The sequence below is a fragment of the Syngnathus acus genome, chromosome 15 (assembly GCF_901709675.1).
Source record: "Syngnathus acus chromosome 15, fSynAcu1.2, whole genome shotgun sequence".
Taxonomy (NCBI): Eukaryota; Metazoa; Chordata; class Actinopteri; order Syngnathiformes; family Syngnathidae; genus Syngnathus; species Syngnathus acus.
Genome location: NC_051100.1, coordinates 8471392 through 8491003, shown reverse-complemented (window position 1 = coordinate 8491003; position 19612 = coordinate 8471392). Strand labels below are relative to the sequence as shown.

The 19612-nt window shown below is 41.1% G+C and overlaps 1 protein-coding gene across 1 annotated transcript; it reads right to left on the bottom strand.

Annotated features, from left to right (window-relative positions):
* Positions 1-1257: 1257 nt before the first annotated feature.
* Positions 1258-16066, bottom strand: kcnk12 (potassium channel, subfamily K, member 12). Its single transcript, XM_037271767.1, has 2 exons — positions 15208-16066; positions 1258-2910 (listed from the first exon to the last, which is right to left on the bottom strand). The coding sequence occupies exons 1-2, from the start codon at positions 15545-15547 to the stop codon at positions 2039-2041; spliced, it is 1212 nt and encodes a 403-aa protein (XP_037127662.1). The 5' UTR covers positions 15548-16066; the 3' UTR covers positions 1258-2038.
* Between the last annotated feature and the right edge of the window lie 3546 nt (positions 16067-19612).

Below are 19612 nucleotides of genomic sequence, written 5' to 3'. Positions count from 1 at the left end.
AGATACATTTTGCACATTAGTAGGATGAATACCTGTTTTTTGTGTGTGTCAATACATAGACTAAGTAAGGAAGCCTAAGTAATTAATCCTGAGCTGAAAAGTCACTATTTTATGAGGTTTATTGAATCAAATGACCTGTGGGAGGCTCGATTGCAGGAAGCATGCCATTGTTTCACATGACAGTACCTAAAATCTTCCTTCCAGTCATTTCGGCACCCATGTGTCCTGCTGAAGGTTAATGACCAACTGAAACCAAAACCTCTGCGGATAGCTTGTAATCCTGATACCGATGGCCCTGCAGGACTTTGGGCCTCATATGAGAGAAACGAGGTCGCCCTATAGAATCCTATACTACGCCAGTTTAAATGTCTCTAGGATATGGCATTTTTCCACGTGCAAGGTCATCGAAATAGAAAACCCAGCATGCCTAAAAGAACATACAAAAGACATACACCATATGCCACAGCTTGAGGATTGTTTGGAAATCATTTGGTACCATGTGCTTATTTGCTTTCTTTGAGCATGATGGACACACAAAAGTTAATTAAGATTAGGTTCTGAAATATGCTTACGTTCAATCAACAGTAGACGCCAGTGAGGCAGATGAGCCTGAAGGGAGAGCTAAGACAAGAACGCAAAGAGCTATGGTGCTGTGTGTGTAAATGAATGTAGTCATACATGTGACCAGGGATTTTGCAGAGCCCGAATGTACCAGGAAAAACCGAGCCTGTGGCTGTTGATTTGCAGTGGACATGAATCTGGATCTGACAGAAATCTTTTACTGCACTATTGCTATGGCTGCCCCTGCCCCCCTCCCACCCCTTCTCTGTAAACCTCCTGTGTCTGTATGCGGACATCAAACATTAATCGCACAGCTTTAAATCACAGATGCCTTGGAAAAGACACTCGCCGGGAATAAGGACATTGATCGTGTAGTGTGACAAGGTAGCACAATATACTTTCCGAACATCCTGAGCCATTAATCCTCGCTAGCACGTTTACACCAAAATCAGCAGGAAAATCAGGCTCTGCAGGCTTTTGGGTCATCTTTGTTTTAGAGCGAGAGAGCGAGCGAGCGAGCGTGAGAGATATGAATCTGAAATGATACCTCCTTTGATGAATGCAGCAAATCGGCAGAAAACGAGAAATCAATGCGACTGAGAGAATCCTTCAGGGTTTTGTTACCCACTTTAGACTGGCCCAGCTTCTTTCAATCTGCAATTTGCCTGCAGTATAAACCCACTTACCTCCTCATAATCGTCTTCAAGCAAAAACGTACAGCTCATTTATTCTTTTATACAAGTACATTTCCTCGGTACAAAGACTGATTAATTAATACATTGCAAGTCTTTAACATTTGGTTTCCTTTCCACACACAGCTGTGAGAGGAGAGAGGGAAACATTGAAAGGTATTTCTCTTACACAGAAACATGGTCAGAGCTGATAAGGCCAGTGACTCTCTCGAGAAAAAGACTTCGAGATCTTTTTTTTCCCACGGGAGCACAGCAAGATGTCTTGTTGCCTGTTAGTTTAACACACTGTAAGCCCCTCCCAGTGCAGCAACAACACATCTGCTACATCATGCTTATAAATTCCTTTGCTGCCACTCTTAGATACCCTAAAGTTAAAAGAAGGTATAGGACATGGTGCAAAAATAATTCACAAGATGTATAATGCATAGATTGGTATGTGCCGTATCATCCAGTATAGTATACTCTTTCTTAAATATTAATATCTCCACTGATTATGGTCATTTATATATATATACAGTATATAGACAAACAAACAGTAGACATTGCTCCAAATGCTTTCATTGACTAGCTTCATAAACGGAGATCCTATTTAAATTGTTTGGTGGTTGTCACTCGTTCAGAGTAATTTACCCTGCTGCTTAATGATCAATGTTTAATAGTCAAGGATCCCTCTCATCACAGTGGAAATCCGAGCCACATTAATCCATACAGTCCTGTGTATTGTGGATAACACGTTGACTTGACAAGTGTTTCTTAAAGCTGCTTCCAGTGTCTGGGTTTATCCTCTACCTGGAGTTACTGGTCTCTGCCAGTCTGTTGTTCATAATGCCTAGGGCACCCACTCCCCCGGAGAAACCATTTTGGCGTGAGCTGCCACAAACCGTCCTGGGATAGCCATTAGCCGACTCAGAAAGCTGCTTCTGCATTATGGCCAGTGACACCTTGTTGGAAGCAGCCAGGTCTTTCATAGAGATCATCTCCCCGGACATTCTGCGGCCTTCTGTGTCACTGTCGCACGGTCCGTATGGCGGATGGCGACCCTTGGAACCCGGTCGGATTGCGTTACGTCTGCCCAGGAAGGTGCCGGCCTTATTACAACGCTGGCAAAACAAGCAGCTCATCTTCTCTAGCATCCAGTTGAGCACCTGCTTGATAACAATGGAGATGACATTGAAGAGCGAGTAGATGCAGCACACTCCTGTTAACATGAAGCAGAAGTTGGCCACCCGGTAGAGACCTTGGTGCTCATAAGATGCAGTTTGACTGCTTACAAAGTCCCCAAAGCCAATGGTGCTGAAGGTCACAAAGCAGAAGTACAGCGAATCTAAGTAGGTCCAGCCCTCCACAGGGCTATACATGGCCGAAGCACAGCAGGAGATGGTGATGGCTGATAGGCCTAGAATCAGCATAACGTGGTAAACGGAGGGTTTCCAGCCAGGTAGACAGAAAGCCGAGAAGTCCCGGTGAACCCCTGGTGGGAGCAGGCCGCTGTTTCTGATCCGCCGCTCCCTCACGGCTTTCATGACAACCGCAAGCAATGTGATTATTCGCTCCAGAAAGAGATTAAAGAAGAGAATCGTGGCAGCGCAGCCCAGGAGCCCGTAGAAGATCAAGAACACTTTGCCTGCAACTGTCACAGGAGTTGTCATCCCAAAACCTGTATAGAGAGAGGACAAAAATCCAAATTAGAAGGTTAATTCTTTCTGTGGTTTGAATCTTGGTTGGTGTGGTCAGAGTAAGAGGAGGAAAAGTATATGTACTTTTGGGAAAAATAAATCTCAAGGACTGGGCAGTGTAAACAAAGCGTGGGTGGGGTATTTCAACATAATAGTCCTAGATTGAGGTCGCAGTTAATTACACCTCAAAGGTTTATGACTGGCCTATTAACTGTAAGAACCTCTGTTGTGTGGCTCTTGGGACATTGAGCTCCTGTGACACACAATCGGACTGGATAATAATAAGTCGGGGGGGGGGGGTTGTAGTGTGACCTGGCTGTCTTGCCAAATGGCCATTGTGGTCAGTGTACAGGTTTTTCAAGACAAGAAATTCAAGTTCAAACCTGGATGATTTGTCACTATTTACATTATTCACACAGCCTGTTCTTCAGTATTTAGTTTCATGCGCCCTGAAGTTTAGATTTATATTCATTTTTTTCCTGTCCATGTGATGCCACTTCTTGTTAGTCTTGCCGTTTTAGTTTCACCCGGTGTTTTCATCTCTCGTTCAGTGTCTGACAAACGATTCGTTACGTAATGCTGAGCTTGCTGAATGTATGCTTATACTGTTGAAGGCAAAATTCAAGGATAAAGGGACAAATTGGGTTGACAATAATGTCTGTAAAACATCTTAGCTAAGCTTATTTAACCCCAGTTTTAAAGCATGGCTCCCTACCATCATCTGATTTCCTAGTCAATTACATTAAGTGTTCAAGACGGGAGGCGTGCTTGTCATTCTTAAGTGTCACAGGTGGGGCTCTGAGGTAACCTCTATGTGACAGATGTTTTAGTGCAGAAAATTTTCCCCGCCATCTAAAGGGCTTATACTGTATACTTATTTTTCATGTGCCCTTATAGTTAGTGGTAAACCTGTGATCAACTGTGAGAGGTAGAATTTTGTAATGTATCTAGACTGCAAAGAAGAAGAAAGAGAATTAGTAGCAGAAAAATAGGACAGGCTAAGCTAACTGTTGACTGTTTTCCGAAGGATCATTGTCCAGGATATGCTTCCAGTTGGGCTTTTGTTGACTTTGATGGAAAGGGATGAAAAATGCTTTGGGCCGATTGTTGGTATTTGTGTTTCACATTTGAGGTGCAAATATTCACCCACAACCATCGAAGGATTGAACTTTGAGGATGATTAAAAAATACCATGCAGTGTAATAACCAGGGGCGTTGCTAGGGATAACACTCTGTTGGGGCACAGGCCCCCTAATACAACAGTTTCACAGTCCACAGCAAAACAATCTGTATTTTATACTTTATGCACTGACAAGCAGCAGTCGGAATACACACTCACACATATACTCTCACGTACGTATTGAGCCGTATGCATGGTGTGAAATCAACATTTTCTTGATCTTTATCACTTCTGGGCTAAGGTCAAGCGATTTTTCCATCATGGAATTTTGAGTCTCCTTTGAGGAAGCACTTTTCTATCCATTTAGGTATTGAGCACCTTTATAACCACCCTTGGCCAGTCATACATGACATCAATATGGAGACATCACTTCCTTTATGGTACCCAAAACGGTTTTACCGACCTTATCTTGCTCACTGACAAACACTCTCGTGAGGGCTGTTGACATGCTGGGTCATTTACTGTCGATCGGTACTGATTGGCACAGATGCTTTCAAAGATACAACAGAGAATAAAACCTCACAGAATGTAGAGTTTGCACAACTGCATTATCATAATAAAGTTGACAGCGAAAAAAGGTGATGGCTAGCTATTCCCCAATTTAACCTCTGAGATGAAAACCTTTGAGCATCATATTTAATTAATTAGCAGGCCAATTCTCTTGCAGCCCAAGTGAAACCTTAACGTCTTCTTCTAAGCGAGCGGAGCGCATCTTGCGCACCGTCTCTCATTACCAAGCAAATGACCTAAGAGAGGAAAAAGGCACTCGGCATCGATTGAGCGCGACATTACAGAGCTATTATGCCAAAGCAGAGTGTCAAAACGGATTAGTGATAACAGAACAAGAACAGAACTACACCTGGATGCTTCAGGATGATTTTATTCACAAAGATTCCTGATTAGATCCGGAAGTCGACAGCAGCGACTAATGATGCCGCCGACCTGGGTGATAATATTCTATCTTGCACCAGCCAAGAGGAACCATTTAACTCAGCAGAAACGGATAAGAAAAACATGTGTGTGCTAATTCCACCAGAGCCCATAGAAACATATTTATTCATAACCATTAACTGTGCTCATCTCCACACCAGAATGATGTTAATAGCTAATGATTCTTGCAAATGTAATTACACTCCAGAGATTCAAGCAAGAACAGCAATTTGTATCAATAATTTACCATTTGGCAGATTTAAAAGCAAAAGAAAATGCTGAATTGGTTATTCGGCACAGAGTGGTAAAGATGGGCTGTAGCAAAACAAAGCAGATTTCTGGACTGTGTGATTTGATCACATGTGCTCAGCAACAATTTTAGAGGGCGACAGTTTATAGCGGGTTCTCTCTTGCTAGGCTCTGATGACAAATTACAATGAGTCATTAAGTCAAAGCTCACCGGACTTCTTTTGCCCTAATAAATCAATAACTTAGTTCAACACAAATGCCCTTGGCAATATTAAATTAAGTTTAAAAAAAATCTGTAAAAAGTATATGTAATCAAAATATCTGAGCATTAAAACAGCATCGATGTTTATAAAGGTGGAATTCAAAATATTTGCTAACTTGCTATGAGGTGTATTTGTGTTCAAATCTGACTCGAGGAAGCATTCCAAGCAAGGGAATAATTGATAATGTAACTATGTTCTCCTTTGGATATATTGAGCCTGGAACTTTAGTGTCTTAGTTCCCTGTTTCTTCCATTTATGTTTATTTTCCAGAACCAGTAGGGAGCTCTTTAGCGGTAAAATTGTGCTGTAGATCCTGCTGTGTCTTAATGCACCAAACTGAGAAGTGCAACACATTAACTGGTGGTGGAGTACTTAGAAGGTAAAGATTTTGATTTTTTTTCCCCCCTCATGTATAATACCAGAAAATGGTCTTGACTGCTTTCCTGAAGAAGTGAGCCAAAACAAAAATCTTTACATTATACTGAATTTTTGAAATTGCAATTGGGGTCTAGTTAGTTCGGGTTTCTTCCCAATTTGAATTTTTTGTTGGCTGATACTATATTTTACATCCCACATTTCTTGTGTTCATTATCAATATTTGAATACAATGACATTGTGGCTTGACAACTAGCTGGTTGATAATCTCAAAGGTATTTTGGACAAAAAAAAAAAATGGTAAAAATCCCATTCAGATCACTTTAAAAACAACAAACGGTAATCATCCGTCCGAAGCATTGATTCTACTGGATGAAAAACAGCCTCTCAAGGGCAACCGTCATTGAGCTGAGTAATTGTTGAAAGGGGTGTGTATACATTTGCATCTTTCAAAGTAGCATTGCGTCTGGAAGCCAGTGACACTGTTTTTGTGCACATCTCCAAACTCAAGGGGAGAACCCCAAAGGTTTCAGTTCCAACTGTGTCTTTCATTGGTGCCCTGTGTCTTCAATTAAAATGCTTTATAAACATGCTCCCAATCCAAATGTCTGCTCCCACAAGTGGGAATGATCCAAAATTGGTCAGAAGGACGAAGGAGCAGAATACAGCGGGCGTGCCCGCTACTCTGATGATTGTGTTTGGATGACAAACAGGAAATCATTAGTCATGGGGCAACATGGTGGGGGGGGACAGGACAGAGAGGCCAAAGAAGAGATGAAAAGCGACATTATTATCAGACCATCTGCTAAGGAGCTGCCAAGATTCTTGGCACTGAGAAGCATTCACACAATGTAAGCATATTGTGTATGCTCACATATACAGTGATGGGTTTTTTGTTTTGCCGCCACTGATATCAAGAATATACTCAGTCAAAATTATCTGCAAATGGTGACATGGATGTGCCCTTTTGTGGCCGCCAAGATGCATTCAGCCATCAGATTAATAGCTTCCCTCTGACAGAGCCATTGGCCTTGTCCTTGGCTTTTTCATGACACTGTAGTTGCCCTCAGTGTTTGAATATGAGCTGAGAGTCATAAAGCCTTCTGCTATTATCCCCACAGAGTAAACACACCTGTCCCTGTTGGAGCCGTCGAAACACTGCCACTATGAGATCATATTCAGCAGAAAAGTCGCTGACATAGCATCTCAGTGGTGCTACATAAAATGTGAGGATCTGCAGGAAGCTCTTGAACAATGTGAAAAATAGGACTATCAAAGCGTGCTCATGTAAGAAATAGACTGCGAAGCAACTTTAAAAGTGATTTTTTGTGTTGTAGCAGTGAAAAACTGCAAGCTGTTCCATGACGAAACAATGCTCGATCACCAGTAAATAGATTTTTAACTCTCTCATCAATCACTTAATTGTTTTATTCCCAGTCCACAAGAGAGAAACTATCCAATAAGAGGTTTACTGGCCACAATATTAGATGCTCCTGCAGCCCAGCTACACAGTATCAAATCACAGAAAGGTTGAATGTATATAATAATGAGTCATTTTGCCGTTTCTTTTGATGCAAACAATTATATAGCAGCTGCACAAATAACCCCTCTGGCACCACATCATAAGGCAGAATATTGTCATGAAGTCCCCACCCCCCTTTACATTTTAGATTTGTTTATACAGATGAGTGACCTGGATAAAAGTCTCGTCTTTATCAGGCAGTGTAAAAAGCTTTTGATGAGCTCTCGTCGCAGATCCGTGCAATGATGTTGTTGAACATGATCCACTGCTGTACCTAAAGCGACCCCATAAATTGCTCAATGAGCTGATCTTTTTGGAGGTGTGCATTACAAATTAATGCTGCTCTTTTTTGCCTTTTATTGTGGCAGTAAACCTCTGACAAATCATTTCATGCCATTTGCTATAAGCATCTTTGAAACTGTGTACATAAGAGCTTGCAAGCTATTTCAAAAAGAAATATCAACCAAGAGCTTCAAAACATGAGTATCCTCATAATGAACGTCGGAGCACAGCAATTTGGGGTTAAAGAAAAACATAACAGAGGCAATCCGGTAAATCCAACCCCTTGAGAAGAAGGCAGGCTCAGCCAGGTGAGACGAAAACCAAAGAGAGGCATCAGCCCACGGCAGCTGAAGGAGTGGCGAAGGAATAACTTCCCCATGTCCCGTAATTGTTTTCCAGATAATTTCTATTTTCTGTTAAACCACACTGTCATGTTTGTTTTCATCAGCTGATAACTTTTAGAATCATTCACACAGCCTGTTTCATTTTAGGGCAAATGAATGACTGCCAAACAGCACACTATTTGCTGCTGGCGTCTTACCACCGATACCTATTAAGGCTGACTCGAGGAGGCAGGTCTCCTCACTGGGTATTCTTGTTCTTTGTAAAGGCACATCTTTTTTTATTTCTCTCATTAAATAAAGTGTCTGGCGACAGAATTTTTGTATGTAATGCGAGCGCAGACTTGAATTTCAACGTTCCACATCATGCACTGACAATACTTTTTGCTCAGCAAGTAAAAGGTGGCATCTTTGTAGTATATTAATGATTCACAGGATAGATTCATCGTAGACACCCCCCCCCCCCAAAAAAAAAACATCTTAACCTGGTGTCCAGATTTGAATGAAAGAGGGTCAGGTGCCCGCAGGGTGCAAAGAACACACAGAGAAAATTGTCGCTTTGCTCTGCTGATGCACAAAGCACAATGAGTGAAAGGATAATCATTACCAAGAGGGAGCTTTGGGAAAATCTACTGTCTTCTCTAAACTGTTCTTGGGATCACTTCAGTGCCATGATTTGAGACTCTGAGTTACTGTATGTGGGCGGGTGGACGCCCTCGCTTGTCAGCATAGATTTATGTCCCGCAGTGATGCTGCAGAGGTGTGTGTGGATACATATAGGGCTTCATTGTCGATCTTATTATAAAGATCTTTACGGTGTGCGACTTTCTGAAAACATACTGTAGAATTCTAATGATATCATTGAACTTTTACCTCTTAAAACAATTTACTATGTGTTTATTTGTAATCTGTGATGGTGTACAATTGGTCCAATTCAGGGTTTTTTAGTTGTGGGCTTTGGCAGAGCTCGGCATTGCACCATTATTGTATTTTCCTGTGAATGGTTGAAGTTTGACAAAATGTGAATATTCTCCCTTGGCCTTCTAGAAAGGTTGATTTTTATGGCCTGTTGTGATCGTTTTATTGGCTTTTCACTGCAAGGCCGTGACTAATGTGAGTTGTTTTTTGTTGTCATAGTTACTATAAAAACGTAGTGCCTTAAATGTCACGCATTAACTTTGAAATTGCATTGTAATCTACTATTGTCTTTGATTTGTTAGTCAGACCGACTGTTAGATAAACAAAACAACAGACATTTAGAACTGATTCACTTTTTGGTTTAAGTGGATATCCGAATGATTCTATTGTATACAGAAATGTTTTAATTTATAATAATACAAACTGACAGTATTCAATTTCATCAAATAATGTGATCATTCATTATATGAATTCTTCTTTAACTTAGTGTCCTCTATATGAAAACTATTTTATGCTGAGTTCAGCACTACACACTATCTAAAGAGACCCCCAAGAGTTGCTGTGACTGCAGGTCCTCTGTTGTCCATTTTTAACAGTGACATTTCACCTGACTCTGTCATTTCACAGAGTAGCATAGCACATCTAAGGAAACAAGAGGGCAGGATGACGTGAGCTGCATAAATAGTAGCTCATATTGAGAAGCTTGTTAAAAGGAACTGGAAAAGGTACTGTGCTGCATTTTTCTCTAGTCATACATACCAGTATAGAGTTGTCCTAATTATAAAGTTTTGTGACGGCATCAATTTGACCTTGGAATACATTTTCATTTTTTTTCTAAACCAGCATCTAACATGCATGTGTGTGTTTTCTCCTTGTACTTTGCCTTAATTCTCATTCCAAAAGAATGCATATTGGTTTTACTGAATTGCATAAGCTCTGGCCTACCCTTGCTGTAGAAAATCGATGGATGGATTTATTTTAAACAAAGAAGCAGGACTTTATGTTTTGAGAATCAGTTTTACAGCAAGACTCAGAAAAGGCGCAGATGTACTTGCATCCAAACAAATTCCAAGTATTTCTAATTGGCATCTGGGATTGTGGATTCATGTTCAAACCTATTTCAAAGCCCAGTACAAGATGACCTCATTGATCACAAGCATCAGTATAAGCAAGCAACAGTAATAACCACACAATTGGCTTACTGCCAAGCGAGGAAGCGCCGAACCGTTTACTGTTGATAAAAACATGATTCATTTAACCTATTAGATTGCTTGAATGCCAAAATTCATGTTCCGTTATTCTGAGGTCACATTTGTCTTTTGACCGTACATAGAACTCATTCATGTTTTTGTGTTTGGCCTGGGTAGTTCAAGCGTGCACCCGAGTAAGCCAATTCATTACTTTTTAATGAATGTGCACTGCATTGCTTATCTGATCTTTTGATTGGTTGCTCACTTTGATCTTCATTCCAAATAAAGTATTATGATAGAATAGTTGAGTGTTTTATTTTGGCACCATCCCCTAGCTTTTACAGTCAACTAGTTGTCCTTTGGCTTAATAATGCATTTATGGTGTCACTCAATACATCATGTGCTTTATCACATTTTATATAGCCAGTTATTTTTTATAGGCATCATGAATACTGTCATATATATGATAAGTATTTTTATCACTCTGTCAAACTACATATATGACCAAAACTAATTTCTATCTAGTTTTAATATCCATGTTTAAATGTAAAGATCCACTCAGTTCCGTTTTGTTTTCTCCGGTTGCTGAGGGATGCGATACATGCGTCACTTTGTAACCTAAGAAAGCACAGCAATCAGATGAAAGCTGCATTTATTTGTCTGTCATCATCTGCCCCAGTTAAATAGGTACTTGCATGATTTTGTCCTCCAAAATCAGTGCCATTAAAACGCCATAGGCATCATGGTTACATAAAATGCTCTATCCTACAGTTGCAGCGCCACGCACACCCCGCATCGACAAAGTGCACATTACGGTGAGAGCCATTCGCCCGATGAGACCACCTTAATTACTTTATTATGGCATCCACCTGGATTCATATGACTGACAGACATGCTGTGCACCTGGATGGTAGAAAGGCTCCGGCTATTATGCTGCTTCTGCTTCACATCCCCAAACAAGGGCTTGTTTTACACCATCTTACCTTCCCCACGCCATTAGGTACACCTGCAATGTCTAATGGGAGCCATTAAAAATCGTTAGCATATTTTCTTTTTTAGTTGTAATGTTCACTGTCTAGAGATTATATTACTCTAACATTAACTGATTACTATGGTTGTAGTTTCTTGTGGGGTAGGACTCAGAGAATCTATCTGAATTGCTGCTTTGAGCCAGCAAATAATGCTGTTAGTTAGTGTTACCACAGCACTGACTTCGATATTGTGTAGGTCAGGGGTGTCAAAATCATTTTTTTGTCACGGGCTGCATCATAGTCATAGTTTCCTTCGGAGGGCCATTATGATGATCAACGTCTTCTATATACAATATAGGCTACAAAACTAGAATTTCTTTAAAAGACGAATGGTAATAAAAATTGTAAGCACTATCGCTATTTCTTTTTTAAGTGAAGACAATTTGAAATTTTAGTAATGACACAAAGTCGATGAAAAATTTGTCTTTGCGGGCCACAAAAAATTATATAGCGGGTCGTATCTGGCCCCCGTGCCTTAGGTTTGACACCTATGTGTTGCTTCGGCTGTATCAACAGCACCTTTGCTGGTTGCAGCCAATTCATAGTGTAGTGCAATTCATGTTGCCTAAATTCCATCAAGGCATGATTATTTAATAGTCTAATAATGAACTGTATTTTTTTAACAATTAGGTTATTGCTTAATAAGTGTTCCCGCATGTCTCTATTTGTAACATTTTAAGTCCTCTTATGAGAGTAAATGAAGTGGGGAAAAATACTGGGAAAATCCTTTTGTATCATTTGATTAGATCACAATTACAACCACACAATATTTATATAAAAAACACTCTTATCCAGATCATCAGTAAAGTGTATGTTTCGCAAGTCATAATGGCGGCTATGAAAAATGGGTCATTCAAAAAATAAAAGCGAGTGGTGAATTTTGCTCAGTACTGTACGCTCAAATAATACCTCTGACAGTGTCAATCAAAATGCATTTTTTTAAATATACTTTATGAAATTGTCCATCTGACCAGTGAACTGTGCTTCTGTTCCTTGCCTACACTTGACTTCACTGTGTGGGTGGCTGTAAGTGTGATGGAGGCGGAAGCCTGCCAGAGGGCAAAAAGGGGAAGGGCAATAAACCCATGTATAAACCTGCAGCTGAATATGATACGAAAAACTACTCGAACTGGTTTGAACCTCTTCATCACCGAACACACACCTGATTCCTACCGTGAGCACTTCCAAAGAACAAAGAGAATCTCTAGGATGCCACTGAAGCATGGAAATTAGCAGAAATTAGATCTTGAGCCCCATAAATAGATTTGGAGAGCTGTTCTAATTGGCAGCCATCAGCTATCAATCAATCTCAGAGGGTATAAATAGCAGCTGTATTATTAGAAATGACTGTTTACTGAACTCACTCAAGTGCCCCTTTTAATGAAGAGTAAATTCTCTTCGAGGAAATCTAAAGCGGGACAACACAGATGCGTTGGCTGTATGAGCAAACAGACACTTGGGGGATCTGTAAGACTATAGGAGTGTATGGCTGAGTCACTTAGTCATGTCTTTGCCATAATATCTCAGATACTATATATCTTCAGAAATGTTCTGCCTTTTTAAATAGTCTAAAGTTGTCATATTTACGACCTCATGGACTATATGCTACAGCCAGTTACAGCATGACCAATGAGTAAACCAGCTCAATACGTCTTCCCGATTGCTACTGATGCATCATCTGTGATTTACCGTGTGCTGGTCTTGTTCCAAGATATCACTGTATTTGTCAAGAGATAACCCGGGTGAACTGGAAGAAGTATTATTGCTTGTATAGAATATATATATATATAAAATAATGACGTAAGCACACAAACATATCCATCCGTCAGTCCGCCTGTCAGTCCGTCCATCCATTGTTCCATACCATGCAAAGGTCAAAGGCAGCGGCTGGAGCTGAAAGCAGACTGCATGTTGGACCAGTTGCCAGTCAATCACTGAGTGACTGAACAGCTCATTGACATAACAAAAATGGTTGAGTGAGGCTCATTTTGCTGAGAAATAGTCCAAAAAATGATTTTGCCCTTATTGTGACAGCTTTGGCAGAAATGGCCTTTCTCCCATGATTGCACTCTGCGATATTCCCCTAACTTGGCAAAGACACAAAGTGTAGGCTGACCAAATGGAGGCAACTTTCATCCTTGGCAGCCATATTGCGGTGCCACATTAAGATGAGAATCAACTCAGCGGAACTGAATCCTCTTCGGCAACAAAGTTGGAGCTGGAAGTGCTTGGGAGGATTGTCTAAAGCTGCTGGGGGATGCCGCTGTAATAACACCTTGTGTGGGGAGGCCCCATATCCCTTTCATATCAGCAGCTCATAGCGCAAACAAGCCAAAAGGGGTGGGGGGTGCTATGCAGATCAAAGCGAGATGGAAATCCAAACAGAAACCCATGCAAGCTCTTGAAACACTTTAGAGAGAACCTCTGAATCAACCCCCTTTTTTTTTCTTCCCCTCCCACCAGACAGAGACGGCTGAGTCAGTTTATGGGTTGTGTTTGTCAGGGGCAAGAGTGTGGGACAAATGAAGCACAAAGGATTTTAAGCAGACACACATCTACCGCCCTGGAGCTTTTTGCTTGTGTGTTTTATGTAAGAAAAAGTGCAAGGTGTGCAAGGAGAACATCAGATCATGCTTGTTGCAAGGGGGATTGTTGTGTGTATACTCTGTATGTACAATATGGTTGTGTGCAGAGGGCAAAGGCGGAGAGTGATTATGTCTCCCTCATCCCTGAGCTCACCTCCTCCACGATTGAACTTTCTGCTCCCAGGTGGGAGAGCAGGCATAAGATATTAGCCATCATACATGCAGGTCATCACCACAGCATTGGCCCGCGGGATATCCTGGGAGGGACACTTGCTCTTTTCTGACCTATTCCATGAGTAAATGTTACAGGGGGTGGTTTGGGAGGGCATGCAGAATGGGGCACTGGATGACATTCCAGTTGGTTTGAATGGAAATGTGGCAAAAGACTGCACCCATGGGTGCTGTCCTATAGCTAGAGATGAGTGTGCTGTTCCAAATGGCAGGCAGTCAGATGACAGCCCCTTGCCAACAGCCCCTTCACAGCCAAAATGTAACACATGACTTGGAGAAAAAAAAAGCAATGCCTGCATCTGTTATAATCCGCATGTAAGCCTGTATAAGAAACCTGTGGGATAGAAACCCAGATCTGTCAATATTGACATCTATGTTATTGCACTGATACGTTGAATATGTTCATTTGGGTGATTTTATTTATATAACACATGTTTATTTGCAACAGGTGTTGCTGGAAATGTAGTTTACAGAGTTCATGCTTATGTTTTCATCAGGCCTGTGTGTTGGAATGCATGAGGAAATCACAATGCTCTCCAGTGGGAATTGACTATATTGACTATATCATACATAGATAGCGAAAGATAGCTCGATAGCCAGTAGTTAGTTAGTTAGTTAGTTAGTTGGTTAGTTGCTTGCATAGTTGGTTGGTTGGATAGATAGTTGGTTAGTTGGTTGGTTGCATAGTTGGCTGGATAGGTGGTTAGTTAGTTGGTTAGTTGCATAGTTGGCTAGATAGATATAGAGATGGATAGAGAGAAGGATGGATAGATGGATAGAGACCAGCAATGTATATTGACAGTCAGAAGGATTACCATACATGAACTCCCACTAGATGGCAGAATGTACATCATTAACCTGATTTTCACTTTTTGTTCATGTCATGTTGCAGCTGTTTTCAAAGTGCTGGATAAATAAGGATGAGCTGACTTGAATTGAGTTTTATAACATTTCGTGTGGTGGCCAGCCATGTACTTTGGCTCACTTAAGTTTGGGAAACACATTTTGAACGTAAATAATGAACTTAAATGTAAAAATCACATGTAGTTTCTTATTTAAGTGTGTTTTTCGGGATGTTAGAAACTGAATAGTCGCAAAGACCATTCAGGATGCAAAGATCAAGGAAAGGACTTTATGATGCGTATATGATACATCATCATAAAAGATTCTAAATCACCCACCTATGGTTGACACCACTGTTCCAACAAAGTAAAAAGCCCCTGTAAAATCCCATCGTGGTCTAAGAGCATTAGCTCGGATCCCAGCGGCGAAGGCTGCCTCGTACTCCCGCAGGAAAGAGTTAAGCTCCCCCAGGCTGATGTTGAAGGTCTCGCTGAAGTTGCGGAGCGTCCCGTTCCAGCGGCCGTGAGCCCGCAGCTCGGAGGGCCTCTCGATGGCAGAGAAGACCGCAGCGCCGCACAGCAGGTAGATGATGACGAGGAGGGCGAGCAGCACGAAGCGCCCGTTGTCCTCGTTCAAGTGCAAGGAGCGGCAGCCTTCCAGACGATGGCCAGTCATCATCCAAATTTCAGCACCACTCGCGCGTCGGACAGCGACAAGCTCCACGTCGGCGGAGGCATCAAAAGCAGCGTGTGGGCGCTCACTGCCACGCCGTCACTGCACTTCCCTGGGATGCCTCTCATTCAAGTGCCACGGCACCCCGTCCCATGGCGGAGTGGGCATCAAAGAAGCTTCGCTCGGGGAAATCCACCACTTTGCACGGACCGACCGAGGAGCGAGAGTTAAGGAGAAAAAGCACCGGCGCATTGTCTCATGCTTGATCCCAGCACGCAATTGTTGCCCAAATCGAACCGGGAATCCAAAAGAACGAGTAATGAGAGTAGTAATAAATAGTAAAGTCTTGATAATAAAAATAATAAAAAATAACAACGGTGGACACGATAAAGCTTTCCACTGCGTGCCCTGCGCCAAAAAATATTTCACGCAACGTCTCACGCGAAGGGTAAACGCAGGAGCTGCAGACTGCACTGGCTCAGTGGCGCGCAAATGACGAGCTCATTCCACTTTACCATCTCGCCAAAAGAGAAAGGCACCCGACTGCTTTGTTGCATGGAACGCGTGAATGCAGATCACAAAAGTGCGTACGTCGTGTGCCCAATATGCTTTTCAAAAGTTTTGCAGAAAGCTTTGAGCGTTTTCAAAACGTCTTGACAAAAACACGTCAAATTACCACCTTTATACATGTGCAAAAGCAGCTTTTTCTTAAAAAATAAAATAAAACTTTTAAGAAGTAATAATGTTTTTATTTATTAAGTTCTAACTGGGAATGACACTGGCTGTCCCATTGAGATCCTGAAAATTGAGTGGGGTCAATCCTAAGTTGTTTAAAATATTTATAGTAGATGTAAATACCATTAAATAAATGTTAGAATTCTGAACTGTTGTCTCATAACCATCTTTTGATCACAAAATCAAATGTATTAGTTAGAGAGTACAACAAAAGCACAGGAATTAACCTTGCTGTTCCAATATTTTTGGCGGAGACTTGTATACTTCTTGCAGTTTTTCTGCTTGATGAGCATTTACAGGGGCTTCAATTAGTGTCCACTAAAAGAACAATATGTGTGTGTTACACCTTGGCAAAATCAATGGTGACCTCAAACTGCTGATCCATGAAGATGGCCAAGTAAGTATTGACTATTTCTTTCAAACATGAACGCTTGGGTGTATGTGTTCCAAGAAACTCTCACTTTGTCACAGGAAGGAAGAAGACGATCAATGTGTTGTGTGACTGGGAATAATTTGGAAAATTGTAGAAAATTAGAGACTGCACATGTGGAAAATCTACTTTTGGAGTTTCTTTTCCAAAGAGAGGACACGAGTGCTTATCCTGATTGCAAAATACTGCAGGTAGCTGGATTGATTGCGTTTTCTAATCGAATTAATAAATACAACCCCTTGATCCTCACGCTCCGCCCTCTATAATTTCTTCTCAGGGTTATGTGGAGGGGCAAGGTCATTCCAAGATTTAATAAAAATGAAAACACTGCTTTGAATGTTAGCGAGACAAACAACAACATTGGTTATGCACTTGTTCACAAAGTTATACCTTTTAAACTTTCAATATCAAACCAACAAGAGTGGCAACGTTGAAATATGACCATGTTGGTGTAATGGTGAATCAATTAATCAATTATCGTTGTTTTTTTCCAGCAGATCAAAATCAAGTCACACGCAGCAAAGTGTCCATCAAAGTAAAGTGGTATCGAATTTGAATTTGCATAGTAATTGACTAGGCTTCGAGCTCGGACACATTTGTTGGAGAAGGACCCACTTGCAAGTCCCGTCCGTCAGCAAATGCTGAGCCGTGTCACTGATTTAAACAGCGCAAGCACCCAAACCATGGCAGCCCATAAGTGTACGATTACAAGAGATACAGAGGACATGTGGGCTAGCCATAGGTGAGGTTATCCTTCAAAATGCAGCAGGGAGAGCAGCTCCTCCAATGAATAATGATGAGAAAACAAGGGAGGACACACATGCACGTACACTGAGAAATGAAGCAGCTGAGTGAGGGAGGGAGAGAGGGATTTCCTTTCACCCTGCTGAACGAAAGCGGCCTCGCCGTCATTTAGAGGTGGAACCGACCCTTTGTCATGCAGGAAATAGTCGGGAGACAGGAATGCTCAATGCTCAGTGGTGGAATGGGATCTAATGAGTCCCGGGAAGTTCTCGAAAGGAAGGTTAAGACACGGCACTTGCCTGGTTACATTAAAATAAATTAGGGTTTATTGATCTAGCTCTGGCTTGACAAAGCAAATTAGGCCAGTCCTCTGAGTGTCCGGAAGAACACCACACAAAGTCATTTGTCATGGTGGTTTGAGGCAAAAATGAGAATGAGTAAAGAAGATGGGACTTGAATCTAGAAACTGTGGATTAGTAGACCAGCAGCACTTTAGCTTTCAGGCTGCTGGAATGTCACTTTTTTAACGAGAGAATTGCCAACCATGTGTCTCGTGCTTCATGAGATATTGTGGTTTGGTACACAAACGCCACAAATAATAAAGGCGTCTTTGATAACATTGGTAAGTGAGTGTCTGCCAGGCATTTCAATTCACTTTGACTGAAGCAAACAAAAGATTCATACTCCCAAATCTTATACATTTTTCTTTTTTTTCTTTTCAGATGTGTTGCTTGATCAGAATCATAAAGCTTTGCCTTTTCAGTGTGCTTTGCTTTTAAGTGTGTCGCTGGTAAATTGTAGCCATGATGACTAACTTATTTAACTTTATTTATTTATTTATTTATTTATTTATTTATTTATGCATACATTATATTGTCATAAATGATACACAGTGAAAATACAAAAGCTTGACGGCCACCCACACTCCATTTGGGTACTTTTAACTCTTTAAATGTAGAGCTTTAAATGGCAGAGGGGGAAAAGGGCCAACAATCTAACAACCCGTCGTGTTTTGTAGAGTAGTAACACTTTGTTTCTCAAGTGGCAACAGTGATTCATCAGCGTGAAGGAGCCAAGAATGTGTGACTGCATCGCTCACCGTTTGTCGTCTCTTCCCAGAGCTTCTCGCTTATCGGGGGAAATGAAATGAACGTTCAGCCCAGTAAGCAAAATTCTGCATTTATATTGAGTTAGCCCTGAATGCGTGTGAGTGTTTTACAATTTTGTGTTAAACGTCCCTTGATGACACACTGTGTGACCAGAGTCCAGTGAAATCATGGAGGTGGACATTGGAAGGATTGCTGCAGTGTTTCATCCGCCCACCTTTTCTACAGCTCTCAGTGGAGAGGAGTTACAAAACTAAATATGCCTCGACTTCCCGATAAGCAACATAAATGTTCTATTCAACAAACATTGATTTATATTCCCGCTTTTTATGTGTGACTCAAATTGATGAGGCAGAGCTACTCTGCATATTTGAATAAATGCACCTCAATGAGGTCAAGTAAGGTTAAGAGTCACCCTGAGATTCTTCTCATTTCAGGAAAAGAAGCTGATGGCACATGTTCACAATTCCCGGGCTGCACAGGTGGATGCTGCGATTTTCCTGAAGCAGCAGATGTCTCAGTCAAGTAATTTTAAGTGGCACTTGCACAACCACAACAGTGCAGCTCTCCGTTGGGTCTTTTATTTGCCTACAAATTTAATACCAAGCAACTATTATTGGGTGAAGCAAGTGTCAAGTAAACCATCACAAGTGGCATGGCAATAATACAGTAGATAATAACCCCAAATTAATGACTAAAGCTGCATAGAGGGTTAATTTAGCAATGTTTGTTGTTAATATTACATATCTAATATTTTTTAATAATACATCTAATATTTGATGTTCCTTATTTAGCTTTTAAAAACAAAATATTTCTTTTTATACTATTCCATTAGGACTAGAAGTATATTTTTCTTCCTGCTATTGCTAATGAGATAATGCTATTGTTTCTAATTCTAACACCAGTGAGTTTTGTTTCTCTCTTACTACTTTTACCAGAAGAGGGAATTGCCCACGGGAAAACAAAAATCAATTGGAACCTATAGATTCTTCATGTTATGAGAAGAGTTCCTATAAGCTTCGACTCACATAGCCCACCGAGACTTTCAGTTGTACA

What these genes read in the sequence shown, in the direction of transcription:
- kcnk12 (XM_037271767.1), bottom strand. Translation starts at nt 15,547, where the DNA reads ATGATGACTGGCCATCGTCTGGAAGGCTGCCGCTCCTTGCACTTGAAC. An exon ending in AACAGTGGTGTCAACCATAG is followed by an intron (nt 2,911 to 15,207) that starts GTGGGTGATTTA and finishes CTCTCTATACAG; the next exon opens with GTTTTGGGATGACAACTCCT.